Raw genomic sequence first — 27573 nt, forward strand, 5'->3', positions numbered from 1 at the left:
TCCTGGGATATAGAGCTGATTGCCGACAAAGCCATGAACACGTATTAGCACTTTTGTGGACAGTCCTTCCTGGTATGTGAATCACTGTGTGCTTTGATAACACAGGATGATAATGTTAGGCTTTTTACCTCTGATAAGGAGGTTATGTTTTTGATCTGGTTTGTCTCATTGTAAGTTTTTCAGGAGATAGCAAGTACCCCTCAGGGAGGAAGGAAGATAATAATATGTAATGCTTTCCAACTTCTCAGAATTTTTCGGGTGACTAGTGAAGGAATGCATCTCTGCGTTCGTCTCAGTATTGTACAGGAATCTTGATACAGTAGATCACACCTGTATCCGTACGTCTGTCTTTCTGTGTGTAGTGTTAGTGTACGGGTAATGAACTTGAGCCCAGGGCTAGCTTCTGTAACCAGCGGTCCCTGTATAAATTGGGAAAAGAATGTGCTTTTCACCAAGCTTTTTGACTGTAAGGTACAATTATACAGTCAGGGTAGGCTGTCTTAACATTTTTTTGGATGTTACAGTAATTTTTCTCTGTGTAGATATATCTGTAACAATAGAATGGACATTAGTGTTGATGGAGGATGCTGGGGGGACTGTTCCATTAGTAGGTATGAGTCTTCGCAATATGTAAATGTGCGGTACATCTCTAAAAGGACTGCTTCCTTTGGTAAGTTCCCGTTATTTCCTCATACCAATCGCCAGTGTAATGGGAACATGTGTAAAAGGAAGTTAGTATTTGTGTTTGCAGTAGTGTTTTATATAAAGTGGCAAAAAAAGGTGGAATATTTAAACGTGGCAAAGAAAGGGATATTATAAAAGTGGAAAGAAAGGAAAGGATTTAATAAAAGTGGCAAAGAAAGGATATAAAGCAGGTACATGTTATAAGGAGATGAGAAATAAGGTAGTGAAATGATGGCATTGGTTGTATGGACCATACAGAGTGGCATGCCATTATCACGTAAATGCACAAATAACATCCATGACACTCCTGGGAGAACTATTCCACAGCCTTGTAGTTAGAAGGATAGAAACCTCAAGTATTAGGCTGATTGATGTCACGGTTCTCATTACAGAGGTTGTCCATCCTTTGTTAAAAAATAGCTTACGCCAATTCTAGTCATGGATTTTCAACAGTTTCGTGCAGAAATATAGACCTAGTGGAAGCTGGTCTAAACTGGCATATGATAGCATTAACGTAAGTTGTAATTACCATCTCTTAAGTAAGAAAAAAATTAGTCCTATAAGAGGTTTGTGTTTATGAAACATTGGTAGTATTGTATTTGAAGTTTTTTGTATTCAAAGATTTGTTTGTTTAATCGTCAGATGTGTGGAAACTGCCTGTATTCTGGAAAGCTTGCATAGTTATTGCTCGTAATACGCTTTGTATAGTAAAGTATTTTAGATGTAACTTTAAATTTTGGAGGACCTACTTGAGCACCTTATGTACACCAGTTATTTGTCCGCAAGTTTTAATGTTTATTTATACCACATTTTGTAGCACCTTTATTTTGCATTAAGTTGTCAGTGACTTTTAGTTTATTCAAAGCTTAATTTTTTTTTTTTTTTACCCCCTTCCATTTTATTTTTTCACCCCTTTTTTTCCTTTTATTTTTTCAGTTTTATTTTTTTTTTTTTTTTTTTAATTTGAAGTTGCTCGTATTTTTCATCGTTCCCCCATGCCCCCTTCAGGTGTGGGTAAGACTACTGCTGAAAGCTCTCCTGTCAGATGCTAACATTCCCCCATGCTTATTATTTTTCAGAGACTAATGGTCCCCTACTCGTAAAGATATTATTAGCCTTAGAAGCGTCATGGGAGGTACTGCCTACACACACCATGACTGTACCTCCTCCTACTTTGGTGATTGACTAACCTTTGAGACTTTAGATTATTACCTAAGCACTTTTTGGAGCCCCCATAAACTGTACATGTCCATGCAGGTGAAGACTTGGAAACATCATGCCAAAAGTAGGTGGATTGTAGGTGGCCCACTTCACTGCCCCTTTTGTGTTGTCTGCCATTGCATCTCTCTCGCTTTGCTTTCGTCGTGTGGATCTTTGTCGTTTCATATTTCTTCTCCTGTGTCTTGTATGGCTGCGTCAGTTTTTGGTCTGCTTTTTTCTTTTCAATTTTGCTGTTTTTGATTTTGTGCGTGAGGTTTTTGGCATTTAACTTTGTTCCTGCAGAAATAGAAGCCATCGCTGCATAAGCCTGAACAGTTGTTGAACTTGGTAACGAGTTACAGTCCAATTTTTATCGTTGGTGTTGGTAGTGATTGTCAATAACAGTCTGCTGGTAACAGGAGACTGCCTGTACTGTATTTATCACCATAGTTCACCTTTTGCTTTGTCACTGAAAATATGACTTTGCTTTGAGCGTCATCAGTTAGTTATGATGAAGAGTGTGGTGTTGTTCTGTTTTAGGAATACTTTACTTAATTTTTTTTTTATATTTTGAACCATTTTGATAACTTAGCAATCGCAGAAGATAAGAGGAAGGTATGTTCATGTAAATCTGCAAAACATTGCCTCAAGGATGTTACTTTACTATTTTGAAAAGCATACCTTTCAAGAATTCAAGAAGACAGTAGTGGTGATTGCAGGAAAAAAAAGAGGACCAGACTAAGATTTGGGTATATCAACTTTTTTGCCCTGTTTTTATATGGGACTGGACTATGGGTTATATATAAGTAACTGAACAATTGACCCTTCCTGTGATGCTGTCATTGTTACTTAGTGCGTTTCGTTTCCTGCTGTTTTGTATTGGTGCTTTGCATATCCTTGTGTTTCCCCATGCCGATCAAATAGCTAAGCTTAGGGTACCCACCTTGCATGTTCTTCTCTACTGCTGTTTCCTTATGTTTGTTTAGCTGCACTCTGCATAGATTGTCAGTTATGTTTCATTTCATACTGTAGAAATGGTACCAACTCCTGTCATCTTCCAGGAGAATCATTTTTTTTTGTTTCTGGAAGTAGGTTACGTATGTCAGATGTTTTAATGTGTCACATGCAGGATTCTTCGTCTGAGATGCGATGGTGATGAAAGTTTGGGAGATGAACATGAATTACTTTTGCTTTCTAGCCAGACAGGGCATCCATGCCTTCTCTTTGTGCTTGTATGTTGCCGCCCTCTAGCTCTTTTGTACTTTTTTTTTTTTTTTTTTTGTGCCCCTTTTTTTCCCCAATAAGTAATCCCCTTGTGTCTCTTGTCCATTCTCTATCAGGTGTGTTTGCCTTGTTCCACCATATTCTGCTGCTGCTTCAAGTCAGCCACTGAGGCTTACAATTTATGGTGTGTTACCCTAACAGTGTACAAGTATGTGAACTTGTCAAAATTGTGGTGAAAGTATTGCCGGAGGACTTTGGAGAAAGTGGCTAGAATGGCAGTGAATCCTAATGGAAGCCATTGTAGAATTGGTATTAGTGTGACATAGGCAATATGAATTTGTAAATCATAGCAAAATAGTGTCCTTGAAGAACAGTGTAGAGAATGACTTTGTTCTCTAGCGAACACCTTTGAATGAAGCAAAGGTCTGGTGATATGAAAAGGGTGAATGAAACGACTTTGATCTCTGGCAGAGACTTTAAAATTAAGAAAAGTTCAGGCTGTGCGGGTTGGTAGTTCCTGGCACTTCCCTGTAGGTGCCTTTCAGAATCCCAGTCTGTTCATCTACGAGATTTATTGGCATATTCCGTTGAGGGACTCCCAACATATTCGTGGGCCCATTTTGGATGTCTCTCTAAAAGACAAGTCCAATTTCGACTACTTTCCATATATAAGCTGTCCAAAATGTTTTTCTTTACCGTAGACCCTTTTCAATGTGTCGAAAAGCAGTTCCCATTTTGCCCGGCCAGTAAGCATCTGAAATTGTGATTAAAATTGTTTTGGTTAGCTTTTTAAAATCTCTGTGGAAAATAAAAGCAATATGAAATTCTTATCAATCCTCTACAATGATGCCAGTCTGTGGTGATCAGCTCTCTATGCTCAGACTTGTGTCATCCTGCGTAGGGGGAGACACTCGCTATTAGTCCCCGTATAAGTACTGTTACGCAGAATGAAGGTATAATTTTGTTCTGAGGTTTTGGATGCTATGTAATGCCCGTACAGTTGGGACTTGTGCTTTTGCCTCTTGGTTATATATCAATAGCTTCATTTATCATTAACATAGAATATGTGTGGCATTTTCATATATGCTTTTTCCTGTGAAATTTTCAATTCACTTTAAATCATTTTGAAACTTGGTCGTCTTGAAAGCTTTCAGTTTAAGAAGTTTGAATACTTACAAAACTGAACCGTGTTTTTTGACCAGAAATGCAGAGACTCAAAATTACAGTACATACACAGTTCTTTTATAGTTTCTATCAGATTTTTTTTCCAATTTGATGAGGTAGACCAATGTCACTTTTGTTGTAAGGTGAATATTTGGAATTTCAGTTGTGTAAAATATATTTTTAGTGGCTTCTGGCATTTACTATTCAATTTTTTAAAAATTCGAGTTGGAAAATTGTTCTTATGGCTTCAAGCAGTTTCTGGAGAATTGCTTCAAATGACTCAGAGCAATTTCTGTTTTGCCGTCAAAAATTTTGTGTAAACAAGTTGTACAGTGGCTCCCGTATTCGCGGTGGATGCGTACCAGACCCCCCCATGAATAGTTAGAATCCGCGAATAGTTGGAACCTCTATAAAAATGCAGAAAACCTCATGTTTTGTAGTTAAAAGAAAAACCCACAAAAAAATATTTTATACTTGGTTTTTTTTTAGTAGTATTATCACAAAAAGTGCATGTTTTGATGAAATTGATAAAAAAAACAGGAATTTCTGGATATTTCTAATAGAAAAATACCGTAAATAGGCAAATTTTCCACGAATAATGCAGGGAAATGTTCCCGAGAGAAATCCGCGAATCCGGAGAACGCGAATATGGGGGGTCCACTGTACATTGTCTAGCATGAAGTATTTTGTAAAAGTATCCATCACCGACATCCTGTGACACCTTTCCTTGGTTAGATGTCGTATAATGTTAGCCTATGAGTTGTATTTTCCCCATAATGTTTGTTTAATCAGTGGCATTCTGTCAAAGCATCTTATGACTGATTTCCTTTCCAGCTCTTAGCGTCAGAAGCATCAGTTGTTCCTGAGCAAGTCTCCAGAACCGGATGACGCAGTTCTTCGGCAAGCTTGCTCGAGGCTTCGGCTGGGGCCCCCAGCCGACCAAAGTACGTGGTTTTCGTCACACGTTTTCCAACTTGGCTTCTATTCGTAAAGATTAACTTGAAAAGGGGGTGACTGAGAGGTTTGCTTGTCTAGTGACGAAGGTATATGTTATTCAGTATATTTGTTATGCGTACTGTGCATATCTATATTGTTTTTTACCAGCAAACCTTTACCCTATGTATTATTATACCTTACCTAAAGTGGATGATATAATCACATTTAATAAGTGGGAGTTATCAGCAGAATTGAAGATGTATGATCATGAAGAGTTTTTGTGTGTGATACCAAGAATTCTGGCAGGTCTGACCCAACAAAGAAAATTAAATGTAGGAAAATGAATGGTTTCTGGCCATCAGTTTGGAAAGGAGCCATGATGAAACTGGTAAAATAATCATGGTCTAAGCATTTTTACAGTTTTTTTTTTTTGTGCTTGATAACTAATAAAATAGGCTGTCCTAAGTGTTTTTAAAGTAGTTTTAAGCGTTTGTGGATTTTAGCTATACGAGCTGGTCCACTGTTTGGTTTTGTATTGTTAAAGAGCAAATGTTTTTGATCAGAACTGTTTTGGGATGAATCTTACCTAGTGTCAAAGATAGCCTATAGTAATCTCTGCACTGACAGGATAGGAGATACAAGCTATTTCATAACGGGTGGTAAGCTTGTATCCAAATAATAAATTAGGTAATGAAAATTTATATACTGTATTTTGTTATTCATCGAACATTTTGTAAACTTAGTCTGACTTACTCTGGATATTAAATTTAGACTTTGTGATCTGTATACTAAAATCTAACATGGGTAAACTTGAATACTATCAAGAATCTTACATTCTGCAGTTCCTATGGGTAAACTTGAATACTATCAAGAATCTTACATTCTGCAGTTCCTAATTACAGTTATTGTTGCAGGTAAACAATGTCAACTGGAGCGATTAATGCAAAACAGGGCCTTCACATTCCTGGAAGGCCCTTCATAATCGTTCCCTGGCCGAGGACAGCGTGGGTGAGGAGTTTGCCTACGAACTCCTGATTCACAAGAAATCAACAATGCAAGAATGCATACAGGTGAGGTTGTTGAAAACATGACTCTTAAGTAATTTGGAATCTTGATGAGTGAAGTGAGAACTAGGTGCAAGGTGTGTTTAGTTGCGAGAACTTTGGTGAATTTTGCCTTTTGATACTTAGAAGTATAAAAGTAAAGTTTCCAAGTACTACAGGTGTTCAATTCAGTGATACTTTTTTGTTAGGTTTTATAAATAACGTACAAGTAGGCTGAAAGATTTTGATACCATATGCTATGGTTTAAGGTGCTTATTTTGTCTATGGGTAGTACTAATGTCTTTGCTTCTTTCATTGTAATGTGTAAGATTTTGGATAGAAACATTACATCTATATTCAGTACATGGATAGAAGTTTCATGAAAGTTACACGAGATCATTATCGTATCGGCATTTGGTCCCGCGAAATACAAACCGTTACCTTTCATTTAGGAGCATCCTTCAACGTGAGCAAAAGACGGTAATTAAACTTGGCAATGAGGTAATTATTGGATTTTTAAGCAGGGTGAGTTGGGGGAATACCCTCACTCCCTCCAACAAGTGCTGAAGAATGCTCATGTGGAAGGTCACTTTTTCACTGCTCACTCTTTTCTGACAGTTTGTTGCGGACGTGAAACAAAGAGGAGGAGGCCAGAAGCTGCATACGAAGCCTACAGCAAAATTCTAATTCCCCTGGTGGACTCTTGTGGCAAAGAGGTTCTCTGTCATAATGTTCTCCAGAAGGTGTTGGATTTCCTACGGGAACATCCGACGTGGCATGTTGCTCACATTGTTGCACAGTTTGGATTCGTGGAAGCTTTGAAAAATGAAGTGGTTCTAGCGTAAGTGTTGACCCAGCCATTATTCATGTTGAGACATTGTAAGGGAGCATGTTCTCATTGTTGAATCTTAGGCTAAACTAGTGTAAGGGTGCATGTTCCCACTGTTGAATCTTAGGCTAAACTAGTGTAAGGGTGCATGTTCCTACTGTTGAATCTTTGGAAAACCTGGAACTGCTTGGTAAACAAGGACACCTTTTGGGATAAGTTACTGGAACTCCCCAAGTTTATGCAAAGGTTTAAGTTGTTGATCTTGAAACAGTACGTACACAGTTTTGCTGTCATAGAAATCACTTTGTCATGATGATGTGTCTAAAGTCAGTTTTGACTAAGTTTCACATTGGATTTGTGTTTCTAAGAATTTACAAACCTTATGTATACTATTCAGCATCTGAGGGCATACACTGAATGTTGAGTAGAATAAAAATACTTTGATTGTTCGTAAGCAGAAAGATCATGTGCATATCCAGCTAAGCCTTGTAGGGCAGCTGTTAAAACCTCAGCGTAACAAAAAACATGTCTTTGAATTCTAAGAAACTTTTCCTTTTATGCTGAATTGATTGTGAATGGTCAGTTAATTAAGTATAGCTAAAATTGACAGCTCACAAAATGGAAAGTTCTAAGTCTACTACGTTAAACTTCATGTGTCCAGGCTATATATTCAGTGTTTTCTGGTGTAAGAAAACAGTTAGACATTTGTACAATAAAACAACTGCTGTATGCTTGCTAATGAAGTCAGATGTATGTGATTGTTCGTGGGAAGTGGAAGACTGACTAAAGGAATCATGTGAAACCATTAGGCAATCTGTCAAAATGAGAAAGTTTTAAATAATCAAGGTGAAGAAGATATATCAAATAGCTATCTTTTTTTAGTAGGAAAAACAGCAATACTAGCAATAATATTATAATAATGTTAATAAAGAGCAGCAAGCAATGGCATTCACCTTGTTTTTATAAAACTGCCTCGTCACGGACACGACTCACTTTTTCTTCGTTATTGACAGGGAGCTCAACAGCCCTGAGGAAGGAGAAGGTTTGTACCCCCTGCATGTCGCCACAGAAAACGAAAATGATAAGACCATTAGTGCCATCATAGCAGCTGGTGCCCAGGTGGACATGGTCGACAAAGAAGGAAATACGGCAGTTCATATTGCAGCTTCTAAGTCAGTTGCTGTCATTCAGGTGAGAGTGTATTTTATGTTCTGAAGTGAGATGAGGTTCCTAGCAACTTATTCTATGAATATAACGTCATGCAGAAGAGGAGTCCTTCCTTAAAATTTGAAATATGAGGAGGTTAACCACTGACTTAAAAGATGATTATTTCTTGGGGCATTGGTAATAGTTCCATAGTGCTAATTAATGAAAAAGCCCACCACAGGGGTCATTGACTTGAAATTCAAGCTTCCAAAGAATATGGTATTCGTTTGAAAGAAGTAAAAGAGGTATTGGGTGATACAGAAAAAAAAGGAGATCAGTTATTAGATTAAGAAGTCAAATAAAAGCCTTAGAGAATGTTGAAATATTTGATCTCTTGCAGGCCTTGAAAGTCAAGCACAATCCAGTGCTGAACAAGAAGAACGCAGCGAACAAAACTCCGTTGATGGTAGCCGCACAACACAGCAAGATGGAGAACATAAAGCAGCTGATACAGCTAGGTGCCAACCTCAACCATGAAGAGGAGTTACCGGACCCTTCAAACTCACTCTATTGGGAGAAGATCGAGAAACTAGTCTTAGCCAAGGAAATTAGCTCTAAGGTAAGGGACATCTTTGGCGCACGTTGACAATTAAATACCTCTCGTTGAATGAGGTACGCAACTTTTGAATGCCAGTAATCTTGTCTGTTTTTCTTTGCCTCATCTTCATCCTTATTATCTCTTCTATAGCGGACACAAAATAAATTGTAAAGTACTTAATAAGGGGTTAAAGATCAGCTACTCACCAGTGCCTCTTGGAGAAACAGGAAGGCTAGAGACTTACCACAAGGTATTCAGCCACATTAAACCCTGTTTATCAGCATATGAAAAATACAGCAATGAACAGATATCAATTAATGCTTCATGTTTTTTTTTTTCCAGTTTTTTTTTTTTTTTTTTTTTTTTGAGATTGAGTTGTAATAAACTGGCTTTGAAATCTGCCTTAAATTCCAGGATTTGCACAAAGGTGGGAGCCTGCTTCACTGGGTAAAGAGTCGTGAACTTATGGACCTCTGCCTTGATGCTGGTTGCAACCCAGACTTGAGAAATGATAAGCAACAGACTCCACTTCATGTTATGGTACTTGGTTATGTGTTTGTATAGAATTCCCTTATGTCGTCGCCCTCTCATATTCTGTAATTTTTGTTTCTGGTTAATGAAAATCGACTTCATAACAGTAGTAGTTAGAAATTGCAAAAAGGAAACCTATAATTATTAGTTAATATTTCAAGTATTTTCATGATACATGTAGGTTATGTTAAATTATGGTTTGTTCATGAAACTTACCTGTCAGATATATATAGCTGTATTTTTCCGAATCCGACAGAAAATTTAAACATTACGACACACGCAGTGGGAGTCAGGTGGTTAGTACCCATTCCCGCCGCGTGGAGGCGGTATCAGGAATCATTCCCATTTTCTATTCATAATTTTTCTGTCGCCGGTGCTGGAAACACCTGTTTTGCAGCACCTCCGTCCAGATTTTGGAAACTTACTAGCTACTTGAGTATCCCTTTTGGTTTTTTCTTTGGTATCTGAATTGGATCGGTGGCTTGGCACACGTTGACTTTGGTGTTTGAATTGAATTTGGTATTGATTTTTCTTTGATCAAGATGTCAGGGTCTAGTTCTGCTAGCGCTAGATTTGTTCCATGTCTGAATGTAGAGGTAGGCTAACTGAAAGCTTCAGTAGACCCACATTCTGTTTGTAAAGTTTGCAGGGGGAATGAATGTACGTTTGAAAGTCGTTGTAAGGAGTGTGAAAGACTAACAGAGTCGGAATGGAAGGCGTATGAAACCTATCTTAAGAAAACCTTGAGCGAGATAGGTTAAGGAGGTCTTCCTCCCAGAGTTGTTTCAGGTAGGCAAGATTTAAATTATTCTCCGGCTAACCCTCCTTCTGTAGATATGCTCCTACCCCTGTAGTGTTGCCTCCGGCCCCTGAGACAGTGTCGTAGAAGGTAATACATTATCGCTAATTCTTGAATCGATTCGTAACTTAGAATCAAAAGTGTTAGCTCTGGAGAGCAAAAGTGAAGAGAAGTGCAGTGAAAGTGCCCCTTGTGTAGTGGAGGGTGCGTCAGATCGGCCTCATTCCGCCGCCTCTAGACCTAGACCTCTGCTTGACTCCAGATTACGGGGAGAGAGCATGTCGAAAGTCGAAGGAGGGTTACAGGAACCCCCACCGATCTGGCGTGCCTTCGGCAGCTTCTGACGAACATACCCAGACTGCAAGGAGCGTGCGCGTGCACGTCTTCTCAAGGAGTGCTTTTCTTCTTCTGAAGCTTCCTCCCCGCGCAAGGGGTGGAGCTCTCATACCGCATCACGTCCGCTGAAAAGGACGGCTCGCGTTTGGGATGCTTCACGTCCAAGTTTGTTCTCCGGAACTTTGCTCGTCGCCTGATAGTGCGTTTGCTGCTTTTCCTCCGCAGAAGAAGCGTAAGGATTATTCGGAGGCGGAGTCTTCCCCAGATGTTTCTTTCGAGCGCCGCAGTCGCTCTAAAGTGCGTGAAGCGGCGGTTCCTGGAGTAGCAAGAAGGCGTCCCCTCGCCTCTCTCCTGCTCACAGGATCAGCCCCTCCCCAGAAAAGGAGGCTTCACCTACAAGCAAGATTCTCCAGTCTCTTCAGCAGCAACTTCGAGATGTTTTTCCTTCGAGAGAGACTGCTCCACGTCGCCGTAAGAAGGATGACAACCTTCCTGTGAAGAGGTCGAGGCGTTCTCCCTCTCCCTCTCCTCGCGTCGTCTCTCTCTCCGTTTTGAGTCTCCCTCTAGAGTTCGTTCTGCTCCCCAGCAACTTTCTAGAGGAGGCGAGAAATTCGTTTCTCGCTCTCGTGAAGCGGTTGTTTCCGCTGATACGAAACTTGTGGATAAGAAGCGAGTTTCTTTAGATGCCGAGCGCGCTTCTGTGAAAGTTAAACGCGCTTTAGTGGACGCCGAACGTGACTCGGTGCAAGTTTCGCGAGCGCCATGGACGCTCAGCGAGTTTTAGTGGACGCTCGGCGCGCACCAGTGGACGCTCGGCGAGCATCAGTGGACGCTCGGCGAGCACCATTGGGAACGCTCAGATCGCGCACAACGTGGACGCCAGGTGTACACCTGCGGCGTTTGAGCGCGCTTCTGTCGGCGCCAGTAGATTGGCTTCGGAACGTCCGAAAAACGCGCGCCTACGGACGTCAGTTTTCCACTTCCGCAAGCACAAGCGGAGGCGGGAACTCTTCCTGTTCGCCGTTCTTTCTCTTTGAGAAAGCTCGGGACTCTTCTCTACTTCCTCCGACTTCTCCAGTGTCTGAAGAGGAAGTTAGTGAACGCTTTCGTCGAAGTGGACGAAGAAACAGCAGTTGGCTCCAGTTTCGACGGACTACAAGGTTTTGACTCGTTTACTTCAGTCAGTCTTTGCAGACACCTTCCAACCTGAAGCTCCACGTACTCCTCCCTCTCAGTTTTCGTCTTCCAAAGCTGCTAAGATCTCGGGCTTTGTGAGAATGAAGAAGTCGCTTTCTACGAAGCAAGCTTTTAGAAAGGTCCATGATTGGATGGAAAAGAGGAAAGCTTCAGGCAAGACTTCTTTCGCTTTACCACCTTCAAGACTTGGTGGCAAAGCTGGTATGTGGTATGAGACGGGAGAAAACGTCGGAGTTAAGCTTCCAGCCTCAGCTCAAGGAGACTTTGGTAGCATTGTAGACGCCACCAGAAGATCTTTTTTGTCTTCCTCGAAGGTCTCGTGGACACATAGCGAGTTAGACTTTCACCTTAAAGGCCTCTTCAGGACACTAGAGGTCTTTAATTTTCTTGACTGGTGCCTGGGAGTATTGGATGCCAGGTCCAGGAGTTCTGATTCCATCACTCTGGGGGGAGCTGTCCAGTGTATTGTCTTGCATGGACAAGGCCGTCAGGGATGGTTCTGAGGAATTGGCTGCTCATTTCAGCACGGGACTGCTTAAGAAAAGAGCACTTTTTTGCAATTTTACTGCAAAGTCGGTCTCACCAGCGCAAAAAGCGGATCTTCTTTTCGCTCCTTTCTCAGAACATCTCTTCCCCCAGTCTATGGTAAAGGACATAGCTGCCAGTCTCCAGGAGAAAGCAACTCAAGACCTTCTGGCACAGTCTTCTAGGAAGCCTGCTACTTCTTCTTCGTCTTCTGGGTCCTCTGCTTTGAAGAAGTCGAAGCCCTTTCGATCCGCTTCTTCCTCGAAGCCAGCCCCTCGAGGAAGAGGCTCTTTCAGAGGCAAGACTCCCGCTCCTTCCAAGAGCAAGAAGTGAGAGGGAAGTCCTTCAGACACGGTAGGAGCCAGGCTTCTACATTTCGCGAAAGCTTGGGAAGAGAGAGGTGCCGACGCTTGGTCTCTGGACATCGTCAAGAAGGGGTACAGAATTCCTTTCCTGATGTTACCCCCGCTGTCTTCGACACCAAAGGATTTGTCTCCGTCGTATCAGGGAGAAAAGCAGAAAGTGCTTCACGATCTACTAGATCAAATGATCGAGAAGCAGGCAGTGGAACAGGTCTTCGACCGGAGTTCTCCGGGGTTTTTTACAACTCCGTCTGTCCTAGTGCCGAAGCAGTCAGGGGGTGGCGCCCCGTTCTGGATGTCAGCAGTCTAAATCGCTTCGTTACCAAGCAGAAGTTCAAGATGGAGACACCTCAATCCGTGCTTGCAGCTTTAAGACCGGGGGATTGGATGGTCTCGTTAGACCTTCAGGACGCATACTTTCACGTCCCCCATCCATCCCGATCAAGGAAATACCTGCGGTTTGTCCTGAAAGGGAAGATTTCCAATTCAGGGCACTCTGCTTCGGTCTCAGCACGGCGCCGATGGTGTTCACCGTTCTTATGAAGAACGTTGCGAGGTGCCTCCATCTTGCGGAAATAAGGATCTCTCTCTACCTAGACGACTGGCTTATTCGAGCCTCATCGCAAGACAGGTGGTCTGAAGACCTTCACACGACTATGTCGTTAGCGAAGTCCCTGGGACTTCTGGTGAATCTCGAGAAGTCGCATCTGACTCCTTCTCAATCCTTAGTCTATCTGGGGATTCAGATGGACTCAGTGGCTTTTCGGGCTTTTTCCGTCCCAGGGGCGACAACTTCAATGCCTGGACACAGTGTCGCCTTTCTGGGAAGGAAACATGCTCGGTGAGGGAATGGATGAGTCTGCGTGGGGACCATTTCCTCACTGGAGAAGTTTGTTTCTCTGGGAAGGTTGCACCTCCGACCACTTCAGTTCTTCCTCAAGCAACTGGTCACGCAAACAGGATCTAGAAGAGGTCTTGTTTTTGACGGAAGAAGTGAAAAAGCACCTCAAATGGTGGTTGGATCCAAAGAAGCTTGCGGAAGGACTTTCGCTCAAGCTTCGGAACCCCGACCTAGTGTTGTTCTCCGACGCGTCCTCCACGGGTTGGGGAGCAACACTGGGAGGGAGAGAAGTGTCAGGCACCTGGAGAGGGGAACAGGTGTCCTGGCACATCAATCTAAAAGAACTCTCAGCGGTTACCTCGCTCTAAGGTTCTTCGAGGAGGAAGTCTCCAGCAAAGTGGTTCAGATAAACTCGGACAACACCACAGCCTTGGCATACCTCAGGAAACAGGGGGAACTCACTCATTCATTCTCTGTTCGTTCATCGCGAGGAATATCCTGATTTGGGCGAAGTCGCAAAACGTCACGATTCTGACAAGGTTTGTGTCAGGCGTGGAAAACGTGCGAGCGGACCTTCTCAGTCGGCAAGGACAGCTTCTGCCGACGGAATGGACCCTTCAATCAGGAAGTATGCCAGGCGCTATGGAAGCTGTGGGGACGTCCTCATGTGGACGTTTTCCGCAACTTCCCGAACGAAGAGACTTCCGCTGTATTGCTCCCCAGTTTTGGACCCGGGAGCAGTGGCAGTAGACGCCCTACTGTGGAATTGGTCGGGACTAGACGTTTACGCTTTTCCCCCATTCAAAATCCTCGGGGAAGTAATGAGGAAGTTCGCTGCATCAGAAGGAGCGAGAATGACCCTCATCGCCCCCTTCTGGCCAGCGGCCGAATGGTTCACGGAGGTGATGTCCTTCCTAGTAGACTTTCCGAGGACTCTGCCCCTAAGGAAAGATCTACTCAGACAGCCCCACTTCGAGAGGTACCACAAAAACCTCCCCGCTCTGAGTCTGACTGCGTTCAGACTATCAAGAAGTTGGCCAGAGCGAGGGGTTTTTCAAGACCTGTGGCAACAGCGATTGCCACCGCAAGGAGGCCCTCCTCAATCGCAGTTTACCAATCAAAGTGGGCTGTCTTTAGAAGTTGGTGCAGAAGGAAGGGCATTTCCTCCACCTCAACCTCTGTGAGCCAGATAGCAGATTTCCTTCTTCACCTTAGGAAAGAAGCGAAACTAGCCGTTCCCACGATTAAAGGCTACAGAAGCGTGCTTTCTGTGGTCTTCAGACATAGAGGACTCGACTTAGCGAATAATAGAGACATTCATGATCTCATTAGATCATTTGAGACGGTGAAAGTTCTCCAACCTAAAGTACCATCGTGGAACTTAGAACGTGGTACTGAAGTTTCTCATGTCGAGTCAATTTGAACCGCTCCATTTAGCCTCGCTTAGGAATCTTACTAAGAAGACCATTTTCCTAACCGCTCTGGCGACGGCGAAGAGGGTTAGCGAAATTCAAGTCATAAGCAAGCATATTGGGTTCAAGGATCATAGTGCAGTTTGTTCCTTAAGTCCTACGTTCTTAGCAAAGAACGAGAACCCTTCCAACCCTTGGCCGAGGACGTTCGAGATCAAGGGGTTGTCGGAGCTAGTGGGACCTGAAGCTGAGAGAGTCCTGTGTCCTGTCAGGGCTCTCAAGTTTTATTTGCAGAGAACCAGAGCATGCAGAGGTTCTTCGGAGAACTTGTGGTGCTCTGTGAAAAAAAAAACCAGATCTTCCGATGTCGAAGAATGCACTGGCGTTCTTCTTAAGAAGTACGGTTAAGGAAGCCATGAAAAGTGTAGTGAAAGTGACATGGAGCTTCTGAAAGTGAAAGCCCACGAGTTGAGGGCTATTGCTACTTCGGTGGCTTTCACAAAAATATGGCAATCAAAGATATTTTGTGCGCCACTTATTGGCGAAGCAATTCGGTGTTCGCTTCACACTACCTGCGGGAGGTGAAAGCAACATACGAAAATTGTTACTCGCTCGGACCATACGTCGCTGCAGACACTGTTTTGGGGCAGGAGGTAGCGCTCATCCTATCCTTTAATGGTTTAGGGGAGTTTTTAACTTGTGTTATGGTTGTGGGGTTGACCGCCTGCGGCGGATCTCCCTTCCATTAGCTTAGTCTATGTGGGATACTTTGGTAGGCTACGCCATTTTTTGGTGGTTTGTTTTACTTCGTTGCCCTCACTTGTATGGTCAATGGTCTAGTCACGTCGTGGTCTCGCCCTGTTGACAGATCATCTGGAGTACACCAAGCTATATAGGTCTCTTACCTCGCTGGCAACTCTAGTAGCACAAGCAGACTTACGCGGCAGTAACCACGAAGTCAGCTATGCTAAACAGTAAGGAATCAAGATATCAAATATCTGCATATATATGTTTCCTAAAATCTTCTATTCTGTCTACTCCCACCACCAAAGGTGGGATTCAGCTATATATATATCTGACAGGTAAGTTTCATGAACAAAATGATATTGTAGTGATACAATTAAGTTTGTTCATACTTACCTGGCAGATATATATAATCAAGTACCCACCCACCTCCCCTCAGGAGACAGTGGAAATAAAAAATTATTATGAATAAAGAAAAATGGGAATGATTCCTGATACCCGCCTCCCAGCGGCGGGAATGGTACTAACCACCTGACTCCCACTGCGTGTGTCGTAAGTGTTTAAATTTCTGTCGGATTCGGAAAAATACAGCTTATATATATATCTGCCAGGTAAGTATGAACAAACTTAATTGTATCATTACAATATCATTTTGTATGTTTTATGTAATTAACTGGTTTGCAGTACTGTATTATGAATCTGGTCGTAATTCTGCAATCTTGTGAATCGCGTCTCCTAAAAGCCAATGCTTACGATACACGTGAATCATTTTCAGCGATGTTCGGCTCGTCATTCTGTCCATTTTGTTTATTTTTCACTTTTTATTAGCACAGCAGAATAAAAGTACAAGAGTTGATCTTTCAAAACAACAGTTTTGTGAAGCGAAATACAGTGGGGCAGCTTAGTCGCGGATCAGCAATCACGGAATCAGTTATTCAGGTTTTGTTCTTGGACCGCTTCTCATGCTATATCGCTGGTATGAATAGCAGCATCGCAGGTTTGTCCATGTTGCGTATGCGATGTATATAGGTAGGCTAAGCCTCGGCCGCGGTCCGATAACCACCAACATACATGAAAAAACTCACTTATGCTATTAACTGACAATAAGGTAATAAAAAACCATTCTCACCTTATATATCATTGGCATATCATCATAATAAATAGCCTATTCAAGGTTTATGTATGACTTTCATTGGTGGGCTAAGCCTAGTTGCAATCCGATAACCACCAACATAGTACACGAACAGATTCGCATTATGATATTAACTGACAATAAAGGTAATAAAAACCATTCTTACCTTATATATTATTGGCATATCATCATAATAATTAGCCTATTCAAGGAATAAATCCACATAACTATACTCGAACTTATACTCTGAGTGGCCAGCCACAAAATGTAAACATAAAATTACGAAAATTTAGTATGTGTACGGTTGCATTCAGAGCGACCTTTATTTGATAACCTTTTAGAAATTTTAATAGCAGTAGTGTAATTATGGTAGTAATAACATTAAGGCTAAAAATTAATTTGAACTTCATTATATTTTGGTAGTATACGTATATAACTTCTCTGAACAATGCAGTCATACAAAAAACAATGTCATAGATTATCATGTTGTTTGCTGTTGGCGACAAAGCGTAAACGAAATACGTAAAACCATTTTTTACCTTATATATTATCGTCATATCTTCATAATAAAAAGGCTATTCGTGGAGTATAATAAAAAGGCTATTCGTGGAGTAATTCCATATCAGTGAAATCAACTTTTATCTATGCGAGGCCAGCCAGCTGACAAAATGTTACATACGTATATGAAAATCAAATTATGGTAGCGTTCACCACAAGATTATCTTTTAAAATTTTAGTAGTACTAGTCATGGTAGTAATAATGTTTGGAATATATGTAACATTTGTTTTCAATACAAAATATCATTGTTATTTTGGTAGTAAATAAAAGTTTAGAGTGATCATATGTACTCTGCATTGTTAGGAATCATATGATTTTTGTAAACAAAAGTGGTTCAGTGACTCGCCGCTAATAAGTGTTGTTCCCATGCTCATTTGGTGAGGAAACGTAAGAATCACAATTGAACTTAAGATTGTTGAAAAATATATAAAGTAAGAGACATTCTGTGACAACTTAAAATCCTGTGATATTTTTTTATAATAGACTAAACCTTGAAGTGTGGATAGTTGTATCAATAGTTGGCTACAGTCACAACTATCAACACTAAAGAAAACATTTGTAACCATAATATTAATGATAAAAACCAGTTTATTCAAGTGAATCACTAGTGATACAACTTTTGATACTGTAAACAAAACAACTAATTACAGCAATTACAATGAGTGGATCTGTTGAGTCCAGTGTTAGCAATTTTGCATTTTTAATGCTGGGTTTCATTTTCTTGAGGTAATTAGCAAGAAAATTTTCAATCTAGCATCTAGCAGGAAAACTTGCATTTGTTTTCAAATATGTCTAGCATACATATTTTGACATCAAACGTTTGTAATGTCAAGTTGAATATTCCTTTAATTATTCCATGTTTGATATATCAGGTAATAAAAAAGAACCAATTCTTGCAAAAACCATTTTCAGGAATTGAACAGAATAGTTTGAAATTATTAGGAATTATGTAAAGTAATGTACAAGTACACTGTGTATGTTAGAAACGTATTTGAATGAAAAAAAAAGAGAGCAATCGGTTGAAATTGGCTGGGTGGCATTGTTGTGTATGATGTGAATTTTTTAAAATACTATGGAGCACAATCTAGCAAGAAATTGCCATTCCCATTTGGCAACACTGGCCTACCCACCCACGTTTTGTTTATGTTACTGAAGTGGTGTTCACTGCGTTCTTTAAATTATACCCATAAGCACGAGTTAATTATGTGGCATCTAAAAGCCCTGATTCTTTTACTCTTATGGGAAAGAAGCTTAAACTTCAGATAAAGGTTATTACGTGTAATATTTTAACGTGTGTGAAGAGGGAAGAGATGTTCGCTTTATGCTACTGGTAACATTTATCATTATTATTCATCCGATTGCACTGCAAAATCGTCGCCATCTTTATCAACATAGATCGTTGGTGATCACCCATATGATTTACTAATTTGATATTTCTCTTACCTCTCTCCCTCTCTTTCCTTGTAAAAGAAAAGAAGCCCACGTGAGTACGTAATAGCACTGCTTATGTAGGCATCCTAGCTGTAATCCATGGCTAGTAGGCTACAAATATGTACAATAGTTACGTATACTACATATATTTTTAAGGCTAATGTTGTTAAAATACTTTGAAAACTGTCTGGAATTTAGTTTAAGGTGATAGTTGAAGACATATATTTGGTGTTTGAACTAAAGTAGGCAGTTATAATCATTGGAATAGTGGTCTTGGGTTGGTTAATTATTAAAGTAGGCAGTTTTAAGCAATTTTGAGAGGGGGGGGTACCAGGGATAACACTGGTATTTACTTATCATGGGGGTTTTGGGCCCAATCCCCCGCGATTATCGAGGCCCTATTGTACTGTATTACTCATCACAGCACTTGTCGCAAGATTTGCAAAGGGTTAATTTTTTCAAATTATTTTTTTTAGGTTAATCGCAACAGGTTCCAGTGTCTTATGACGCTGTTGTGTAGAGGAGCAAGGCTAATTGTGTGCCGATTTGGAAGGCACCACTCCTCTCCATCTAGCTGCGGCTCAGTGTTCGGCAACTTTAGTACAGGTGGTTTCACCTTTCGTTTGTGCGAGCTAGTGTTCGTGAATTGTTTGTTATCGGGGAAACTTTTACCTTGAATGAACTGTTATTCTTGATTATGCTATTTTCTTTTCATTATTTGATGAAGTAGAGAGGTACTTCTCAAAATTTTTAGGAAGTAACATAGCGTGCTTTAGTAATTTATGCACGAAAAAAAGATTGTTTCCGTATTTATTTATAGAACGTTTGTATTAAAAGCATTTTTGAAATACTAAGGAAGGTATTGCCCTGAAAGAAAAGAACTTCACAGCAGTATAGCATAGGTTTTATATAATGTCTGCAGTATCTGCATCATTTTCAATATGATTAATCAGTATTCAAAAGCTGAACCTTGATTGTCATTGATTTTTTTAGTCACTCTAACCTCGCTTTCAGGCCTTTATTGTTTTCGGAGGGGAGATAAACGCGGTCAACAAACGAGGAGAAACTGCGAGACATTTAGCCGCGTCTTGCAAAATCGAAGACAAGAACAAGAGTTCCGAAAGAGACAAGGTTATCTATCTGCTTCACACAGTTGGAGCTACCAGGTACTGTAGCCCAGTTCAGTATCATGACACAAATTGTCCATCTTATGCTCATTTAGCAGCAGTATCATTGTTATCATAAAATGATATGTCTTCATGAGTTTGTACTCCTGGTTGTATGTTGGTATACAAAAGTTCTCCCCCATGTTTGTTCTTTACAACCCAATTAATCATATACTCATAGCCTTTCCTCTTGAGGCATTTGGGTTAACCAACTTTATGCATTTTCTTGATGAAAAATACCAGTCTTGGGGCTTGAGAAATTTTATTGTGTATGTGTTAGGCTAAGGGTAAGAATGATTAGCAACAAATTTTTTTCCTCAATGCTAGGATGAAAATGAAAAGCAGTTCACTTACAGTTTGTATATTAGTAGATACAAAAACAAAAAACTTACAACCACTGGTGTGACGACATATGGGTGCAAAAATGGTTCTGCATAAAAAAAAGTCATATAGGCTAAGAAAATGACTTATTATAAACTTTCTTCCATTATTTTTAAAGTTTGAAGGAATACTATAAAGTTAAAATTATTTGTTATTAATCTTGCCTACTGTTAAAGAGAACTTATACCTCTGTGCTGATATGCAAAGAGATAGAAGCTCTCTTTAATAGTAGGTAAGTATACAAATACACAATAAGTTTGATTAGGAAAATTTATATACAGTAATCTGAACATTCAAAATCTTGATGATTTAGCCTTTTATATATTGAATAAAGTCTGATCATTTTGATGATTCTTCCAGATGCCAAACAAAGTTAGCTGCCTGCGCCGACGGTGTTTAGACGAAGGGAATTTCAACGGTGTTCCTCTGTACGAAAAGCCACTCCACAGGTCCCGTTGGATTATGGACGAACAGCTCTCTAAACGGCAGATCTCTGACGCGATCCGGTAGGTACCTGTGGAAGTGATGAAAATATATTACTTCATTAGTTTTCAAGATTACTGACAGTGTTCGAAGTCTGATCTGAACCTCTACAAATTATACAAGTAACTGATATAAGTTATGGAATTTTAGTATACATTACTAACGACCTTAACAGCTTTTCAATGGCAGTTTATCATTTCATAATTTGTATGTCTGTAAAAACACTGCATGATTGAATATTTGTATTATGAAGACACTTTTTTCTTTTTTTTGCCAGCATTTTTTCTTGCAAACAGTTCTTATGCATTGGTGGCGTACATGTACAGTGGTCCCCCTGCATTCTCGGGGGATGCGTACCAGACCCCCCGTGAATAGTTAGAACCCGCGAATGTTTGGAACCCCTATAAAAACGCTAAAAACAGCCTATTTTGTCAGTTAAAACTCAAGGAAAACCCACTAAAAATGTTCACACTTGGTTTTTTTTTTTTAAGTATAGTTTATCACAAAAAGGGCATTTTATGATGAAATTGATAAAAAAAAACCAGGAATATGTGGATATTTCTCATAGAAAAATACTGCGAATGCACGAATTTTCCGCGAATAATGCGGGGGAAATGTTCCTGTGAGAAATCCGCGAATGTATGAGTCCGCGAATCCGGAGAACATGAATACAGGGGGTCCACTGTACTTTTAATTCAACAAATACGTTATAACGTTTCCCACTTGTATAAAATTGATTAAATTGTAGCTGTCAATCTCAGATCATAATGCATTTCTGGGACATGTTAGGTATTTGTTTAGTGTTGGGGATTATAATGAAAACGACATTGATTGTATACATTGACTAGGTATTGACATCCAGGTGATAATATCAGTGTCATTTTTTGTACTATGTGCTGTGTCAAAGTTGTTTACTATTATGTAAAGCTATTGATGTAAAAGTATCATATATATATGTATATATAGTATTTAGTAAATTCAGTAGTAGAAACAAAGTTTATATGTTAAATATAACTGCTTGACAAGATGTGACATTACAGTCATTCAAAAAACGATGAAAGGTTCACTGCGAAGTGAAGTACATTTTTTATGGGTGGTTCACTTCAAGAATGACTTTTTCCCGAGTGATTTTTTAAAAACAACCATCTTCAGGTGGCAGGTGCAGAACAGGAACGGCAACCAGCGAACAGGTCGCGTCCTGTGTCTCGACGGAGGAGGAATCAAAGGGCTGGTGATGACGCAGATGTTGTTCGTCATACAGGAAATATTGGGTCGTCCCATACACGAGTGCTTTGATTGGATTTCGGGCACGAGCACTGGAGGATTCCTGGCCCATGATTGTGTTCAGGTGAGAATTATTTTTTTTTCCTCTATTTCTTTCTCATTACAGATACCACCCATCTTACGTTCCGGATGGCAGTTGAATTATTTGTGTTGGTTATTGTAATCTTCTTAAGTACAGTGTCATATAAAGTCAGTACACTACTGTATTGTATGTCTTTTCATCCTAAAACAATACACTGCACATTTATTACTCCTGCATGTACAGAATGGTAAGCAGATCTAAATTTGAACTTACGAGTGGCAAAGGGGAAATCTCTGACTACAATTTTAATTTGCAAATCTTGGGTACTGAAAGGCTTTTTGGATGTTTTCGGGTTTTCTTTTGAACCTCTGAGGATATTTGCAGATATCTGATATTGGATCTTGGGTTTAGAATACCTTTAAAAATTTTTTTTTTTGAATACTTTCCTGCATAAGAATAAAATATAAAATGGACAAGTAAAATAGGTGACAGAAGTAAAGTAGTGTATCATGTCACTTTAAATCTAAGTAGAGTATAGACTATCTGAGGCAAGGTACTGTTCATAAAGGAAAAATCACTTTTTTTTTTATTTAAAGGATTATATTTTCTGGTAAGATGTACAGATCATCTTTTTTACCAAACAGGTAAAATGCTAAAGGTTTTCTTTTTCTGGCTACAGGGAAGTCCGTACAAGACGTGCAGTCGCTCTACTACAACCTGAAGGAGAAGGTTTTCGTCGGCGTCCGTCCATACGAAGCAGGTCCGTTAGAGGACATCCTGATCAAGGAGTTCGGAGAGGAAACGGTCATGAGTAGCATTAAGTCGCCTCGCGTCATGGTAATGTCCACATTGGCTGATCGGCTCCCTCCGGACTTACATTTGTTCCGGAATTACGAGTCTCCGATGATGTCTTAAGGTGAGGAATGGGGCTTCTTTGCTTTTTTTTTTACAGTGGTAGTTCTTGTATCTAAAAGTAGAACTGGCTTCTTTTCGTCTTTACTTGGTTCCGTTACCTCGCCGTAGTAAAATAAGTAGACTGCTTCTCTTTATGGAGCTTTTGATGTTTCTAATTATTCTTACAGGCATTGAAGAGGAAAATGTCTTCATGAGCACACAGCCTCCGGATAATCAGAAAGTGTGGCTGGCAGCTCGTTGTTCAGGAGCTGCGCCAACTTACTTTCGGTAAGTTTACGACGAGCCTTTTTCTCTCAAGTTACACAACAAGAGGTGCCTTCTGCAGCTACGTATGAGATTGTTTATAGGCCTGGCACAGTGCAGACAGTCTTTTGTTTTTGGTTTGAGATTTTATCATTCTTTAGCAGCTTTTATTTGATATTATTCTAACTTTTAATGTACATCCTATTGAAGTGGGAAGATGTATGTTTGGTGTACCTTGTTCATTTCATCGTTTAAAATATTCTAAATGAAACTAACTCATAGGTAAATTAATGACACAAATTTAAGTTTTGGTTTTACTTTCATTTAAAACAGCTATACATCTGGACCTCCTCAACGTCATCAGTATTTTTGTTTGATATTTAGTGTTTTCTATGTTTGTTGTAGCTGCCACTTTGATGCAGACTGAGGGTAATTCTTTAATAATAAGTACTATTAAGATTTACAGATTTATGAATTAATTTGTCTTCCGGTGCATTAATCGGTGATATCTTTTGTAAAGGAAGGGTAAAATACCTCGGTCCTATAATATGTAGGAAAACAAAAATATGTGAAATGTTGGGTGTAATTCCAGAGGTTTTGAACTACATAGTACATATATCAAGAACTTTTGTTTGGTGTGGAGTTTAATGTTCCTTCACATCAGTAACAGTGATACCTCTTGCATTGTCGTTGGTTTAAGTAAGGCATATTAGATAGGTACGCTTTATAAGGGAGTCCTTCAAGATAGGTAAATGCATGATGTAGGCATAAAGGTAGGAGAGATTTGGGACAAGGAACAAGGTAGTTGAAAAAAATAAGTTGATGAAATTCATGTCATTATTAAAACTAAGTTAACACTCGCATATAAAACAAGACAAGATTATACATTAGCATTTGTCATCTCCACAGGATAGGAAACAGAACAGTCAAGATTTGAACAGTCTTGGAAAGTGTCAGTGGTCTACTTTGCTTTGGGGAGAAGATTGTAGGATGTATAGGCTAAATTATGTTCCATATACTATACAGGACTGGATGAGCAATTCATAAGTACGGAGGAGCTGCTCTTGTTTCTTTGAATTACACTTTTCGAGGTCCATACTCTGACAAAATCTCTCACTGCCCCTCACCAGACCTTACTGTGATATGCACCTAAATACTTCACCAGACTACTACACAGGACCTCGTCCTGTTTCACCAGGACACACCACCATACCTCATAGGAGGTATGGTTCCTACCATTCTCATTTTTGTTTGAACTGTATAGCTTGAACATAACTACTTAAGGCACTCGTCATTCTGTATTTTTTGTGGGAAAGAAGTGTCCTGAGCTCCGACCGAAACTGACTCAGTTGCATGGCATGTTTATTTTACGGTAATACTACATGAAGTCTATTGCAAATGTCACTTTGATGTTCTTATTCATTTATTGCTTTCAAACTGCTATTCATGTTTGAGACCCTGATATGAGAGTATTTACGTCGTAAAGAGAGGTCAAATGAGTCCCAGTTCGGTCTAAGGAATATTTAGTACCTCAAGAGCATATCTAGACATGCTGCAATTTCTGTACTCAAATTGCTGGTAGGTAGAACTGAATGATACAAAACCTGAAGTAATGTAAGCCAAAGGGAATGAATGTCCATTCAGCATGAGAACAGAAATTTGCTTGGAGATAAAGGCATGTCTTGACTGTACTACTCAGATATAATCCAGCATGTAAGATGAAGCAAGATTGAAAAGATAAACTGAAAAGCATATGATCTTTTGCTTGTTGAACAGTAGGACGAGCGAGGATTCGTTGATGAAGAGACAGAAAATGATAGAGGAGAGAATAGGTCTCCGAGAGGTAGTAATGCCAGGAATTAGGAACAGAGGAGTTGTTGTGCTGACCTAGACTTTATCTCACTTACCAGACTCATGGGTCTTTGATTGCTACTGTACAAGACATACAATCTGTGGGTATAAGGAATGCAGTTTAATTATTATATGCTTACTATTTAGAAAGAGTCCCTTTTCCAGCAAAGTGCTGTAGAATAAATCTGCTGTTTCAGTAGCATTTATCTGATATGGAATCTTCTCTACTTTTCCTATATTCTAATTAGCAGGTACTATATGGTATGATATATTTCCAATACAAAGATGGACAGTGGGTACTAGGTAGGCATAGTTATTTTATAAATAAGAACAAACATTATTTGGGTCCATTTTATGGAGTTAGAAAATTTGGAGTCATTGGTCTGGGGAAAGTAAATAAAGATCATAAAGTAGAGAGATATTTAAACTTGAAGTCTCCTGTATTTGACATTCATGCTTCTTGGGATTGTAAAAGGTAGACAGTAGTACTGTATGCTGCATGTCGACTTTGTATGTTGTTTCCGTGTTGCAGAGAACTTAGGATTATTGGATATCCCTGAGTCTCTTGGACTTAAAAGTGTGATGCTGATCATTTGAGATTATGTCGTATTAAGCCAACTTTTGCATGCTATCATTATTTCAGATTTTGACATCGTGTTGAAGGTAACTTCTTAAAGCTCCCAATATGGTGGCTGCTTTGTTGCTAGGTATTGTATTTCATTATATACATGGTAGAGAGTAAACACTTACATTTATGCCCTTTATATAATTCAAGACCTAATCATGTAGACTTTGTGGTGATATTTCCTAATATTGTTTTTGTGAGTTTCCTCGTCTGTATGTAGTAATATTTATATATAACATGATATACACATTGAGTTTGATAGTGCACAGGGTTTTCAAAGCTAATTTGTTCCGACACGGCATACAAACCTTCGTCCTTTTACAATAGGAAGGTACTAGCGGCAGCTGGATAGGTCGTAAGCTTTCGAACAAGGGGTTCGGTAGTTAACTGCTTGTCCGACAGGCGCGCGGCGCGCGACTGGGAGGTAAACAAATCTCTTTTGCTTTCGGCCTGCTGGCGTGTAGACGTGTATCATCGCTCTCTGACCTGCCCGCCCCTTCGGATCGTCGTTGCTTTCGCATGGTTGTGTTTTCTTTTTCTATTTATCTAGTGAAACTGAATTGTAAGTACAATTATTTCATATTTATTTCCATTGAATTCAATTGTGAATTAAAGGATCTTGGTTTCTCCACGCCCTCCGTTTACCCGAGTGCCGGGACTAAGGGCGTAAGTGCGGGAATTCATTTTTCCCAGAAATGATCCTCGTAGGTGTATGCTCGGTTGCCCGGGGCGGGAGAGCGCTCGCTCCGAGCTTATATTTTGGTTGGAAATGTGTAGATGAAAATCGTAAGTAAGTGCCCTTTTCATTTATATTTTTTTTTGACCTGTATGCTCGTTGCCGAGCGAATGCGCTCGGCACGAAAACTTATTCTGTATGGAAGTGGAATCGCAAGTACAGTATTCTTTTTCATTTTCATATATTTATTTTGATTGTAGCAATACTCATTTTGGATCAGTTTCCGCTCTTACCCGGAAATTGATCCTTTCCCCTTTTTATTTGAATGAAGTGAAATCGCAAGTGCAGTTCTTTTCATTTTCATATTTTATTGAGATTGCATTATTTACCTTGGATCAATGTTTCCGCTATTTCCGGGAATTGATCCTTCCCCTTTTTATTTGTATGAAGTGAATCGCAAGCCGCAGTATTCTTTTTCATTTTCATATATATTGTTTTTTGATTGCATCAATTCATTATGGATCAAGGTTTCCGTTCATAATCAGGAATGGATCCTTTTACCCTTGCGCTCGGTACCGAGGGCGCAAATGCGCTCGATCCGAGCCCTTATTCATTGTGAAGTGAATCGTAATGCAAGATTCTTTTTCATTTTATTCCTTTTATTATTGATTGCATCAATATTTATTTGGTTCAAGTTCCGCTCAGTCAGGGAATTGATCCTTATGCCCTTGCATTCGGGCCCAGGGCACGATTGCTCTCGGGCTCTTATTATTATTGTTGGGTACATGGGTGCTGTGCGGGGGGTGGGAACGAGAATCCCCCCCCCCCACCCCCCCCCCCCGCTCAGCTCCCACAGATGGCCCTTCCCCTTTGGGGGGGGGGGGGGGGGAGGTTATCTGGGTTCTTCTCGCCCGATCCGTCGAGCGCGGGGGAGGGCGCTCGGTGCCCGATGTACAATTGTATTCGGGGTCTTCCACTCGTTCGGTGTGGGGCTCACCCCCCTGCGCAGACTGGGACTTCCCCCCCACTAATCCACTACTACTGTATTTCCGCAGGTGCTACTGCCACGAGGGTGGACCTTGGTGAGGTATGGGCGTCCTTCGATTTGCAGGGCGTGCTAGTGTCCAGGGGCTGCGGTTCTATGTCTGGGCCTACTGCGGTCACCCATGGAGTGGTGACCACGCTCCAGGTGACGACGTCCCTCCTCACCTGGTGTACTCGCCTCACGTGGTAA

At 40.4% G+C, this 27573-nt stretch overlaps 1 protein-coding gene across 1 annotated transcript in view; it reads left to right on the top strand.

Annotated features, from left to right (window-relative positions):
- Nucleotides 1-6008: 6008 nt before the first annotated feature.
- The window catches only part of LOC135204591 (85/88 kDa calcium-independent phospholipase A2-like), a 41984-nt gene continuing 20419 nt past the window's right edge, over nucleotides 6009-27573 (top strand). The window contains 14 exon segments of the mRNA XM_064234741.1: nucleotides 6009-6059; nucleotides 6776-7092; nucleotides 8094-8271; nucleotides 8627-8845; nucleotides 9239-9364; nucleotides 19170-19232; nucleotides 19234-19299; nucleotides 19708-19859; nucleotides 20601-20629; nucleotides 20632-20746; nucleotides 21876-22071; nucleotides 22273-22276; nucleotides 23112-23211; nucleotides 24318-24410. Of these exon segments, the coding sequence (XP_064090811.1) occupies nucleotides 6009-6059; nucleotides 6776-7092; nucleotides 8094-8271; nucleotides 8627-8845; nucleotides 9239-9364; nucleotides 19170-19232; nucleotides 19234-19299; nucleotides 19708-19859; nucleotides 20601-20629; nucleotides 20632-20746; nucleotides 21876-22071; nucleotides 22273-22276; nucleotides 23112-23211; nucleotides 24318-24410 (1709 nt within the window).

The sequence above is a fragment of the Macrobrachium nipponense genome, chromosome 47, assembly GCF_015104395.2.
Source record: "Macrobrachium nipponense isolate FS-2020 chromosome 47, ASM1510439v2, whole genome shotgun sequence".
In the NCBI taxonomy this organism is placed as follows: domain Eukaryota; kingdom Metazoa; phylum Arthropoda; class Malacostraca; order Decapoda; family Palaemonidae; genus Macrobrachium; species Macrobrachium nipponense.